Source organism: Chaetura pelagica, unplaced genomic scaffold (genome assembly GCF_000747805.2).
Source record: "Chaetura pelagica isolate M959 unplaced genomic scaffold, ChaPel_1.0 scaffold210, whole genome shotgun sequence".
NCBI lineage: Eukaryota > Metazoa > Chordata > Aves > Apodiformes > Apodidae > Chaetura > Chaetura pelagica.
The window spans coordinates 718142-732036 of record NW_009951862.1 but is presented as its reverse complement, the minus strand read 5'-3'; the positions used below and the strand labels follow the sequence as shown (position 1 = coordinate 732036).

General features: G+C 43.2%; 1 protein-coding gene across 2 annotated transcripts in view; it reads left to right on the top strand.

Annotated features, from left to right (window-relative positions):
• Nucleotides 1–13895, top strand: part of ARHGAP24 (Rho GTPase activating protein 24) — a 162276-nt gene that overhangs the window by 85723 nt on the left and 62658 nt on the right. Inside the window, exon 3 of one of the 2 annotated variants that reach the window (XM_009993656.1) lies at nucleotides 3064–3072. The exons of the other annotated variant lie outside the window; for it this stretch is intronic. Coding sequence (XP_009991958.1) covers nucleotides 3064–3072 — 9 coding nt within the window. The remainder of the gene's footprint in view (nucleotides 1–3063; nucleotides 3073–13895) is intronic. 2 annotated transcript variants of the gene reach the window in all.

Genomic DNA, 13895 nt, shown 5'->3' with positions numbered 1-13895 from the left:
AGTTATAAACTGCTGTTGGGAATAGATTTTGTGAAAAATACATGTTTGATTTAACAATGAAAGTAAGTAGCAATCTTAAAAAAATGTCCAGGAACGTATGAGGTGATTGAGGTTGTGACAAGAGCCACTGTCTATGATGCTTCTAAGAACATTCCAGTTTTCCAGGTACGCAAAGAATTCTTAACCCCTTGTGAGAACCTGTCCCCAGATGTGGGAACATCGTTCTTGGAAACATGGCTGTGAATCTCACTGTCAGTGAAGCAGTAATGTAGTTTTGAGGCTCCCAGAGATTTTTCTGTCTGCTGGTTGGATGTCAGAGTTCTGGGGACTGAGCTTTGGGTCTCCAGGCTGCATTCCATGGGCATCTAAGCTCAGGAAAAAGAGGAGGGCTTCTGACTTGAGGGTAGGAGCAGTGCACATCCCCTGAGGGCCAGTGCAGAGCACCAGCTGCTGCAGTACTCACCAGTGTGGTGCACATTTTCTAGCCCAAAGCTGTCCCTTGTCTGACAGCTCTCTGCTTGGCCAGGACTAGGGTTGACTCTGCAAGTAACATCCTAACAACCCCAGCTGCATAGTGCAGTCACTAGGAGGAGTGTCTGACAGGGAGACATGGCTTAAGGAGTTGCTGTGGCAGTTCGGAGAATATGCAGGTTGGATAAGACTGCAGATCAATGTTATTGGTAGATTGGAAAGGTACTGACCCAAGCTTGGAGATATTACTGTTGTTGTCTGTTTTCTGGTGCTTTTCTTGGATGGTACCATCTTTTCCAGTAGCTGATTTGACAACTGCACTTTTCAGTCCATCTGGCAACATGGTGGAGAGGTGGCCTCACTTGGACATGGAAATAAGAAGTCCAGCTTTTGTGGATGGGAAAGATGTCAATGAATACCCAAATGGACATTTTACATTTAGCAATAAATGAAAGTGAGACAACTAGAAGTAGCAAAGAATGTGTGTTAAAAACAAGTATCATATACTTGCGGATAAGATAGAAGAGGGAATAGAATAGATTATATTTCAATTGGAAGGGACATAGAACTGTGATCTAGTCCAAGTGCCTGACCATCTCAGGGCTGACCAAAGTAAAAGCGTGTTACTAAGGGAATTGTACAGAAGCTTCTTGAACACTGTCAGGGATGATGGGGCATTGACCACTACTCTAGGAAGCCTGTTCCAGTGTTTGACCACCCCTTCAGGAAAGAAATGCTTCCTAATGTCCAGTCTAAACCTCACCTGATGTAGCTTTGAACAATTTCTGCATGGGGTGATACAGATAATATTAATTTGTCTATCTATCTATCTATCTATCTATCTATCTTTCTAGCTAGCTACTTAAGAGTGCTTTCTGAATATGTGTGGAAGAGCTAATAACATCCAGCAGTTCTTTCAGCTTCCTTGTTTAAATTCTGCTTCAGGCTTTGCTTGATTCACTTTCTTCTCCCTATTGCAAACAAGCTGGATTTGTAATGAAAAAGTACTAAGTTTCCAATATTAACTGGATGAGCCCCCCAGGTGTTGCCTTTAACAGTAAAAATCCACTCTGCTTGTGTGTGGATGTTGAATATCTGCCACTCAGGGAGCTGATTGATGGTGGTGTGTTAGCAGAGGGAAGAGAAGGTGTATTTTGGCTCCTGTCCTGTGACCTGATTGAGATCGTTGTTTCAGTATAGAAGAAAAGGAGCATCAGTGGCTTTGGAGATCTCTGTTACTTCACAATCCTAACAAGAAAACTAATTATAGGATGAAGGTGAAAAACATAGGCCCAGAGTGACTTAAATTATGGGAGAGATGGCCATGCAGTCAGAGCCTGCAAGAAATGGTCAAAGATAAAGTAGAAAAATCTACCCTTATGAAAAGTGGTGTGTGTGTGATGTATTTCTTTAGGTACTTGGAATCAGAAGAGCTTTGACTGTTTCGAATGAGAAACGTGTCTTCAGGAAAGAATTTTTTCATTTAAACTTAATTTGAGGAGAACTCGTGAAATTGAATTACACCTTGATTGTCGTACTTCCCTCTTCTACATAATCTTTTCTTTCTCAGATCCACAAATAGCATGTTCTTCCTGGTTGCTACCGGCAAAAGCCTGTAAATTGGATTTTTTGACATGTTGGGGTGAATCAGAAATGCTGTGGTTGGAAGTGTTGCAGTCATTAGAAGGAGGGGCTGAAGCAACCAAGGTCTATCAGCCTGATTTAAGCAAACTCATAGTTTTTTCAGAAACGGCTTGATGATGATTTAATGCTAGCAACCTCACTGCTGGATCACAGTATCATCTGCCTTTCTGCAGCCTGGGTAAGCTGTACCACACGCTCTTTCTGCAGAAATTAGGTTGCACACCTTCCCCACATCCCACATACATTGTCCAGTGGCTGTTGCTGGCAGGAAGGAATCCTGAACCACAACCTGTTGATACTGATGGAAGCATAAGGTAGCCTCCCTCCTGAGAGGCTCACCCTCACCTGACACCTCTCCCTCTTCAGCCAAGTTGTGGTTTTGACCGCTTTGGCATCTTCTTGTTTAGCAAAAGTGTCCTGAGGCAGCAGGGAGCTGTGTCAAGTGCTGCAGTTACTGCCGTGTCGTTATTATAGCAAGGACTGTAAAATATTTTCCCTAGTCCGTGACTTGACTTGTGATGCTGGCTGCCCAGAGCAGCAGCTGGCAAGTTTTTAAGCCATTGTTTGGTGTCTTGCTTTACAGAGGTATGTGTGAAATGCCCTGGGGGCAAAACCTACTGCTGACCTTGCAGATTGCAGCCTTAGAATCAGCATTCTGCCCCCTGCCCTTGCCACACGACCTCCCGTCCCTCTCTGCATGATGGTTGCTCCCCTTGCAGCTCAGGAGACCTGAAAAGAATCCAGTTACTGGCAGTTTTCAGGGTCTGGAGTATTGAAAGGAGCTGATTTCTTTTTTTTAAATGCCCAAACTTAAAGACATTTTCCTTGAAGATAGGGATAAGTAGTAGTGAGAGGCATTTTTGTTTGTGCTGGTGTGGGCTTTCACTGTCTTTTTACAACTTAAAAGCAGATTATATGCCAGGATTTATACTTTGTAGTTTCTGCCAGGCATCTCTGGTTGCAAATAGCCTGCAAATACATTCCTTCCAGTTCACCAAGTTGAATGTGAAGTTACTACCTCTCTGATTACTGTGTTGTAAAATCTCTGTTAAGGTATGATGGGAAAGCACATTGTAGGAATTTAAATTGCAACTTTTTTATTTAAATCTAAACGGAATCTTTATTTGACTCACTTCACTTCAGATACGACCTTTGTGTCTCTGCTGGGTCATTTTCTGGGTTTATGACATGCTTCACATTCCTATAAAGCCCTTCACTGGGTGATCTTAAAGTCTTTACAAGCTTTAATTAGCTGTGGTGCTCTGTCTCCCCTGTGAGGTCAGTAAATATTCTTAATTGCTTTTTGCAGAAGGAGGAAAATATGGCAGAGAAATTTCGGAGGAATTCATCAATGCTGGGCAAAAAGCTACTGAGGAGGCAGGAGCAGAGGCTGTGATTCCTGAACCGTCTTTGATGTGCACCATTTCTCTTTATTGATGTGCACTATTGCTCTTCATTGCATAAGTATGCAAAGGAAAGTTGTAGCCTGGTGTCATGAAAGGAGATGTAGGTCAGGTTTCTTTTGTCAATCCATCTTTTGCTTTTTGACCTGTAAGTTGCTGAAAGCAACAAAAGCCTGTGGATGAGAAAGTCTTTTCAGAACTGGTTAAAAAAGAAACAAGCAAACCCTGAAAGGCTCATTCTCTTCTAAAGAGCTATTTTTAGGAAGCTAAAGCAAAGAAGAATGGGAAGAGGGTAGGGGGTGGTGGTGGGGGGTGGGTCTGTAAGCAAAGTTTCTGCCTTTGGGTAGCTGAAGTTTTGTCAGGCTGTCGCCATTTTTGCCTGGTGAAAAGCAGGGACAGACGAGCAGACTGTGCTGATGGCACAACATGTAGCTGCTGCATGGTGCAGGGAGGGGACAGATGCTTCTACTGGGCTGCTGGTGCAAAGCCTATTAACTGGAGGTTTTGTGAAGAGGCAGCATGTGGTACCAAGATGGCCCTCCTTCCCGTCGTGATCACAGGATGTTGTTGACTCTGTCCAGAGCAAAAGGGAAAAAAGATTTTGACTGTGTTGTGCTAACTAGTTTATCAGAAAAATGTCAGTACATACAAGGTGAGCAGAAGGTACCTTGTTTATTGATAACAATATTTGGTACCAAGTTTTAAAGACCACCAAGGCAGGAGGCTTAACAGGGCAACGTTGTCCTCCCACAGCTGTGAAAATCAGTAAGTCGCGTCTGTCACTTCAACCATGCTCCTCCAGCCCACATGGATTTTCTTTTTTTCACCCCTGCTGAAGGTAGAGTGACTCTAATGACAATATTGAAAGGACTTTGAGGCTTTATTCTGCATTTGAATCTCCTGAATGCAGGATGTGGTCTCCTGATTCCGGCACAAGAAGGGACTACAGAAGTTGCTCTGTTGTTGAAAGAAAATAGGATAAAGGGTTTGCACTGGTGCAGGAGTCTCAGCACAGCAGAAGTGCCACGGAGGGCTGTCCTCACTGCTGGTGCTCTGAAACACATCACTGGGTGCTGAAGCTCTGGCACTGTACAAAGTAGGCTTTTGACTGTGCAAAGAAGCAGAGAGCAGGTGGGGCGAGGAAGGCAAAACCTTCATTTACTGAAGCCTTGGCATCAGTTGTACCATTTTCTTTTACCCAGCACATGAAAAGTAGATATAATAGTAAGTGCAGTCATGCAAAAACAAATTGGATGAGCTGATTTAGCTAAAATCAGTACAGAGTTAACCCTAAATTATTATTGCTTTGACATTCGCAGCTCGCATATTTTCTTCTTCTCTTCTTCTTCCTAGAAAATAACCCCCTTTTTCTACAGAGACATTAGAAGGAAAGCTTTAGGAACAACTGATTTATTCTTCAGCTTGACAGATCAGTAATAAAAGCATTTGTGTGTGTGTGTGTGTGTCCTGCCCAAAGCCTCACTAAAATGGGGAAGGCTGGAGACAGCACAGAAACAAATTCCCGTGACCTCCAACTCTGCTGCCACAGGATAGTTGTTCAGTTTTGGAACAGCAGTTGCAATTTTTAATTGCTTTGAATCCTTGCCTTGAGACAGAATTGCCTCATAAAAAAACTGTGATAGATCATAGAATCATAATCACAGAGTTGTAGAATGGTTTTGGTTGGAAGGGACCTTAAAGATCATATAGTTCCAACCTCCCTGCATGGGCAGGGACACCTCCCACCAGCCCAGGCTGCTCCAAGCCCCATCCAACCTGCCTTTCAACACTGCCAGGGATGGGGCAGCCACAGCTTCCCTGGGCAACCTGGGCCAGTGTCTCACCACCCTCACACTCAAGAATTTCCTCATAATGTCTAACCTCAATCTCCTTTTTTTCAGTTGTAATCCATCCCCTCTTGTCCTGTCAGAACTGAATACAATCAGAGCACCCAAAATACTCTCCTGGTGCAGCTGGAACTGTGCTTTGATTTGAATTGCATGGCTAAACTGAAGGAATCCCCTTAGGTTTTTTTTGCACTTAATATATGAGAAACAAAGTACTTGTGTGCTCAGATAGTATAAAAGAAATAAACTAGTATATCTGGACCTCTGTGACATTGTGGATTTAAGTAGCTCCCTTTCTTCCTCTTCACCCCTTGCAGGCCACTTAAACATCTGGCAAATCAAAACTGTGTTTTCTGAAGTGTTTTTTTAAGAAGCCTTAAATAGCAGCCCCTGAGGAAGCCTTGTTATCTGGTGGTTGGCAGCCAGCTGACTTGAAGGCAGCCCTATTTCACCCCCTCTACCCATCTCAAGTCCCTGGGCTGCCTGGAGCAGCCTCACACTGCTACAGGCAGGACAGGCATTAACAAGAAGTGGCTTTTCCATGTAGAAACTGCTGTGGCAGTGGAATCTTTATCCAGGGCTGTTTAGGCAGCAGACTGAGCTGCCCTAATGGGAATAAAACATACATTGGATCGGTGGTGGAGGATGGCCTGTTAAGAGCTGAAGGTGGGGCTGTGCTGGGACAAACCATATCTTGCTATCCTGAAAAACTGGGAAAGGGAAAGCAGCGGCAGCAGTAACAAACAGAGGCACTCAGAGTGCTCTTTGGTTTTGTACTGGGCAAGTAAAAGGAGCAGCAGCAGTTAGAGGGGTGTTTGTGGTGAAGTGGACCAGTCAGTCTTTCAAAATACTGAAAGCTACAAGTGGTCCCAGGGTAGATATCATCAGATGACAGTTGTGGCATTTCTGGTTGAATGTGTTTGCCAACATGGCCATCTCTAAAGATCACATTTGCATCAACACAGCATATGCTGGAATGTGTTTGTAGAAGCCTGCATCTGCTGAAACATTCTGTAATTTGGGAATTTCAGTTCTTCAGAATGACCACATTGGAGCTATGGCTGGAAGGCATCTCCAGCTGAAGGGCAAAGCAGTAGTGCTTCCTGATGAGAAATTTCCCTTGTATCTATACTAAAAACCCCTGAGTTTATGTCAGCATGTGCTAAGAAGAATTCTCAGTGCTCCTGACAGAAGCCTTGTTTAGGAGTTTTCCAATTTTTAAATAGTAGGAATACAAATTATTTTTCTTTTCCTTGAGAGAATAATTTCAGTCAGTCCTACAACAAAAAGGTAGGATTATTTTTGGGTGGGTTTTGGTTTTTTTTCTACATTTAAAAATGAATCACAAGACCAAGGGAAAACACCTCTGCCCCTTTCTCAAAATAAGACCAGAATAAATTAAATGTGTGTTGCAGCCCTGCCAGCTGTAAAATGGTGGCATAGGTTTGTGGTGGTTTGGAAAGTTGTCAGCAAACAGCAACATTTACATAACTCTCACACTTCATACATAATACCAGCTTCTCGTGCCAGAGACTTCTTAAAAGTCACTACTTTTTTTAACATAAGCCTGCTATGAGAGAGATTTTAATGCAGCAGCAATAGAGATGCTCAGATTTAAAGTGAACCGAGTGAAAAAGAATTACTGGGTAAAGTGTTCTTGTAAGTATGCAGGGAAAATAACATACTAAAATACGCAAATACTGAAGGGTATTCTGAAATACAGCACTGAGGAAAAAGCTAGCAATGTAGTTTCAATCTGGATTTGTTGTGATTGTCTCTCAGAGGATGACCTGTGAAATATTGGAAGGTTTATTTGTGGCACCTGTTCCTTAGAGTGCTATACTTCAGCGGTCAACTTTTTTATCTGGTTGGGGCAGCTGATGAGAGGGGACAGGGTAACAACTGGACAGGGTAACAACCAGCTTTGCAAGCGTGGGCAGGATGAGGACAGAGGTGGTATTCTTTCAGTGATTGGTGGTAACTTTTTAGATCTGAATAGAAAAGACTTCTTACTCTGATCAAATTGATTTTTCTTTTTTTTTTTTTTGGCTTTGGTATTGAACTACATGTAAGTTTTTTTGCCATCCTCCTTGCTACCACTGAGTTGGAAGAAACTGGCTCCTCCTGTCTGTTCAGCCAGCTGTGTTCATAAAGGTCTTTGCTTTCAACCCAGATTCTGAGGAAGGCAGTTTTGCTTGTGGGTCAGCTTCCTCAGCACACTAGTCTACTGGAACTTGACTGGCTAACCACTTTGGTATCTCATGTTGGAGCTGTCTCTCACTTTTAGGGGCTGGGCTCATACCAACACATGCAGAGAAAAGGTGGTAGCATCTCGCACTTGCTCTCTCCTTAGCATCTGCAATGAGGTTACACAGAGTGTGAACTCTGAAATGGAATCAGCTAAGGCCAGTCCTTCTGAAGAAACAGGGTTACACAATGGCTTTTATTGCATGCACAGCTAACCTGAAAGTCTGTCTTGCTGTTGGCACAGGTTTCTGCTTTGTTATTAGTGTAGTGTAATTCAGTTTCAAGGTTTAGCTCACCAGTTCTGCTGGGACCTAGAGGGATTTTTCCCCAGATAGTTGTCTCTTAGTCTGCATAAAGGATGTGGTCTAAAGAATTTCACTAACTGTTGTGAGGCTGAGTTTAAATGCATGTGATGTAGGGGACAAGAAATGTCCTTGCTTTGCTCTAGCGTTGCTCTCAAAAACACACTTCCCTACCTGTACATTGTACTTTCCTGCCCCTTTCCCAGCACCTGGAGTTTTATATTCCTTAGCTCATGTTGGTTTGACTGTGAGCTGAGAAACTCAGAAAGCTGCCATTCAGCATGGCTTTCCCAGAGAAATGGGAACTTGCTGAGCGCCCCTGACCTTTCTGTCCTTGGCCATAAAAGCCTTCCCATTGTATGTGGCTGCATGTGTGGCAGGTTGGCTTTTGCCTCCTTGGAACATGGCGGGGAATAACCTTTTGCAAAAGCAAACTGCAGAAGGCAAAACCTGCCCACCAGTGCAAACTGCCTGTAGCCACCCATGCTCATTAGGCTTTGCCCCTGGCCAGGGACTCCATTTGACTTTCTGCAAATAAAAACATCTGCCTTGCCCCAGTGAAAGGAACGTTTTAATGAGGTTATTGGAGACCTACACTTCCCCTTGAAATCTAAATTTATCCACGGACAGAGAATGCTTTGGAAGAGCAGGAGCAAGAAAGTGATGCCTTTGTTGTGAGGATTGAAAGAGCAGCCTGGTGGTTGTGTTAACATGCCTGTGCCTTAATTAATATTGACTGAGTGCTCAGAAGAGAATGGTTATATTATATGCTGTGGCTGAGGGGATGTTGAAATACAGACAGGCGTTATCAGGGAGGTTTCAATCAGGGCTGTCATTGCTGTTGTATTTCTCTTTGGCTTTTTAATCCTTTCCCTTGAAAAAAGAGCAATTCGTGGAAGAGCCTTCCTTGTGGAAGCTTGTTTTATAGTCCCAGGATCTGGCTTTCTGTTCCCAGCTGAAGAATTTAAGGAAAATATACAAGATGGAAGACTGGAAGAATAACAAAGTGTAAATTAGTTGGAAATAAACATTTTGCAGTGTGTTAAATACCATCCGTGGGCTAGCACACAGTCTTCCTGGGGTGGAGAGTGATGGATACATTCCTGAGAAAACCAGAACGAGGTTCCCATCGAGGAATGGGTGGGAGAAAAGGAGAGGACAAAAAAGACCTGGAGAAGCTTTTACTGGCTCAAGGTTCCTCAGGCAGGCAAGTGCAGGTGGTATCACAAAATTGTCAGAGTTGGAAGGGACCTCTGGAGATCAAGACTTCAACCAAAAGTCACCAATATGGGATATTAAATGGTAGTTTGTGATTATTCATTTTCCACCTCAGTGATGATGCATTTCTTTTCAGTTTGGCTATTGAGTGTAGATTGCAATTGAAGCTGCAAGGGCAGAAACATTTGTATACGTGATGAGCAAAAAGATTTCAAATCATTTGGGAACACAGAATTAGATCAGCTTTCATGCTGACAGATAGCTGCTTGACCCGGGTCAGTAAACTGAGCTGAGTTTTATGGGCTTCAAGCCAGGCTGGACCTGCTGGCCCAGGGAGCCACATGCCATCCCCTTTCCTGCTGCTGGGATTCTTCTGTTAAACAAACCACCACAAGCACATCTGCCTGGATCTGCACAGTGGCAGACCAAAGAAATTGCCCCTTCTCTTTGTGCCTTATATTTAACTCCCCGTATTATATATATTTACATGCCCATCTTAATGGTTTGTTATAAAACGCCAGTTTGCTTGCAAAATAAACCAAATACTGCAGTTGGCAGCCAGATCCCAGGTAATGTGTTGCCATGATATCAAACTGAACTGGCAGTGATTGTTGTGCCCACAGACAAGCTATCAATGTGATGATGGAGTTGTTTACACTCACTTTACTCTGGTCAGTAAGACCAGTGTATGTGGAGGAGAGCAGGGAGAACCTGGACAGATGGTGGGTAGATTGGGTGCTTGGTGCTGCAGGGAGCTGCTCCCAGACTGTGACTGCTACCCACAGCCACAGAGAGACTTGGCCATTTTCTGTGGCCCCACAGTTGCTGCAAGCAGGTTTTATTTATTCATCACCAGATTTCTGAAGCTAGAAAGGGAGAAAAAGTGTTTTCTGTTAATCAATGCTTGGGTGCAGTGGTAAAAGAGGACTGGAAATCTTGCTTGTATTCTTGGTTGACTGAAGCTATACTTGAACTTGACTTGAATTCATCATACGTATCAGGTGAAATACATGAGTAGATATTGTTTGGGTTTGAAGGTGTTTTTCCTTTTGAAAGAACCTTACCTTTTTTAATTATCAGGCTTGCTATTAAAATATGGATAAAATGAAGAAAGTACTTTCATCTTGGATTACCGTATTTTTTTAATTGCTCTAAAATGATCATTCTCAGTTCTGTTTTACTCAGGAAGCCAAAAACGTTTGTCATTTTGAGTCAGTGAAATGACTGTTTGGTTTGGCTAGCACTCCACAAACTCACTTATTCACATAGCCATAAATAAGGATACCTTAATATTTTCATGTCTACTCATTTTGATTTATAGCAGCAGCAGCTAAAGAAAATAACTGCTTTCCCAGTCTAAAGCAAACTGCTGAAAAATATACTCGCATATGTCTTTTCCGTTCTTAATTGAGTTATACACATAACAGAAAAATCCTGATTATATGAAAATGTGTTGCCTTTGGGCCACAGCTGGTGATAGATATTAAAAAATAAATAAATTTATGTAGGTATCAAAGGTATTTGTTAAGAGAGATTTTCATAAGGAACAGTAACAAAAGAAGTCTCTCTCAGACTTCCCATTGACACAGAGCAGACTGAATCCCGAGCTGTGGGGTGAGCTAAGGAAATATTGACTTTCCCACCCTTGGTCTCTTCCCCAGCTAAGGGAAGGTTCAGTTAGAAGCAGACCTGGTTGCTACAGCTGGTAATTTTCCTGTCTGAACCATGTTTTCCTTCACCCTTCTCGTTGCCAGGCAAACGTGCACGTGAGCAACACAGAAAGGCTCCCCTTTGCTAGGCAGGTTGGTGTGTTCCTGTTCTAAGCCAGCTCCCCAAAATGTAGACAAGGACACTAGGTTTAGGAAGGAGACATTGTTATTTATTGCAGGTTTGAACAAAGCTGGGTGCTTGGTGCCTTCCCAGAAATTGCACCCAAAGAGATTTTCCATGACAGATTTATACACAGAACTACAGAGTTAGCAAGCTCCCAAGTCCACCCTGCTTATAGTCACAGGTTAGTGATTAACACAGAGTTATAATACGGTTTCATCACTATTTCTGCTCTCCTGCATGCTCAGGGGAAGGGTCTTCACCTGAGCAGGGGTCTTTTTGATCTGAGGGTGTGATTTTTTTAGTATTATAATGACATTATAATGAGCTATGTTCACATAAAGGACACAATATCACAAGTTCTACAGCTCCAGCTGCCCCAGACTGGCTTAGCTGTCAGTCTTCTTGATTCTGTTTCTTCTTTATCACCTCCTGCATTCCTTGGGCCCAATTATCCATACAGACCTCAGGTCTTCTCTGCCAAGTTGGTGTTTTACATGAGACACCCTCTAAACCTCGTGATGAATGGACTTCTTCAAGGCCTGGTTCCTGCAGGGTGTCCTTGCCCAGTGCTGGCTGTGGCACTAATTGTGTGCCCCTCTGACTGCAGCTTTAACTCGTGTGTGTGTATATATATATACACAGAGCACATCTTACACAAAATAACCGCATAGTTCAAAATTTCGGAGTTATTTTCCAACAGTTACAGGACTCCTGATGACTGTTGTTACTCTTCTGCCTCACAGCCTCGTTGAAGGAGCCTTTCAAAAAATAAAAACCTAATAATGTTGTGCATCACAGGTCACATCCCTGTGGAGACTTAATTCACAGAGCCTGGGGCAGGCTGTTGACACCAGGCTGGAGATAGAATGGAGGGGAAAGGCATTCTCATGGTGCTGAGTGTAATAAATATAGCTGAAGGCTTTGCTTGGAATGGAGCTGTTTGTTTTCTCTTCTTTCTGATTTTTTGTTTTTTTTTAGGGCAGGAGAGGTTTGTTTCCTGACTCTCCTGAAGCAGCAGGTGATGTGATTTGATGAAAATGAAGTGGCAGTGTTTCAAGGACAACACAGATGTGATGTTGTAATTTAATCTTTGCAGCTCTAGAGAGAATGAACAGCTGCCTAGGTGGGTGTAAGGCTGTCTGGGAAGCTTTGCTGCTGGGTAGAGGCTTATGCCTTTCAGAAATAGCTGTATCTGCTTCTAGTGCATCCTCTCCTGTTGCTCTAAAAAAGCCATCCCTGATGGCATCTGCTGAGGCTCTTTGTTGGTCAATCCCTGACACTCTGATTTCATCTTTGTTGGGGTCATTAGCAACTTGGCATCTGCTAGCAGCTAGAGTCCTCACCTCCTCATAACTGGCTTTTATTATTGTTCTGCAGTTATAATGGCCTCTTGTGAAGGGAGCTGCACATGTGCACTGCAAAAAGTCACAGCTGTGAGCCAAAGCTGTGCTGAGGTAGGAGTAGTTGCCACCCTGAGAGTTAACTCTCACATTCCCTTCTCCTCCATGCAACAGAACGCTTACACCAAGTGTTATGTGAAAAATAGCATGGGCTCAAGTCCTCATTCAGATCTCTGCTCTCTTAAAGCGTTTCCAGGGGAAGGGGCTCAGGTGCTGAGTTTTGGTTCATGGCAGTCACTAATGAAAATGCTTCATTTGGGGTAGTTTCTGCATTTCTCTCTGTGGTTTCATCTGCCTCAATGCTTTGCTGTTGTCTGGGTTGCTACAGTTGTACCAGCATGAGGCTGGGTCCCTGGCAGGAAATCATGAAAAGAAGTGTCTGTCTTTCTGCTCTCTCATTAAAATATGCTGGGTGTGCTCAGCTACCTGGAAGGCCTGTGTTTTTTAATAAGTCCATGGCTGTAGTAACCAGTTGTTTAGCACCCTCCAGGCCTTTTCTCTGTAGTAGTTGTGGTGGTTATTAATGTCTTTTGCAGGTGCTGAGAATAGAGCAGAGCTGCTCTTGTTCAGCAGCTTGTCAGAAGTAATCCCTATGTGAGGTGGTCTTGGCTATTTAAGCTGCTTTAGGGGTCCTTATTTAGGAAGAACAGTGAAAACCCAGCAAGCTGCAGGAAACAGCACTGCTGATGGCAGCAGCAGTCTGCCTGCTTCACTTTGACTGGCTGCAGTTCCTTGGGGTATTACCAACAATGTGAGGTGCTGTTATAGCTGCTGGTTTTATGGAGAGGTGAGAATGTCTGCTTCCTACAAAAGCTGTTGCCATAGTAGCTGTGTGCTTTGGGAATGGCTTCTTAATACAATCTGGGTATTTAATGTATGCCATAAGGCTTAAATGCAGCCCAAAAAAAAGAAGTTTTAAGAGCCATCATAGTTGGGTCTTACGGTAAACCATGAGCATAACTGGTGTCAGGCCCCTGGGTCCAACTCTCCTAATCCACATATCTCCAATCCCATCACATCAGCAGTATGCAGGCATGTCATGTTTAGAATTGCTTGTTGTAAAGTGACTTATCTGCCTGTGTTAAAATAATACTGCAGGTTACTTTCACTGCAGCCTGGGAGAGTGTGCAACTCTGCACATGCTTTCCATGACTAGGCAGACTTTAATGACAGAAAGAACATACAAAGTTTTAATGATGCAATTAGACCAAGTTTAAGAATGAGCCACTTGAGCCTGTGGAAATGATAGTCCCAGAAATGGTGCTGAGGAAGACAAGACAGAGGCTAGTTTGCATGTTTTTTCTCTGCATATATATGAAGAGACATACTCGGAAAGAAAGGAGGCTGCAGCATGGTTAACCTCCCAACTGATTTTTCAGATGCTATGCCATTTCTGATATCTGATTCCTACCTACCGAGAGAAGGAATTTCAGTGTAAACTGTGGTTTCATTCTCCTCTTGCCACATTAGCATAGAATGTGGTAAAGTGTCATTTGTTTGTATCAGTATTTCACATTCTCCATCTTCTCA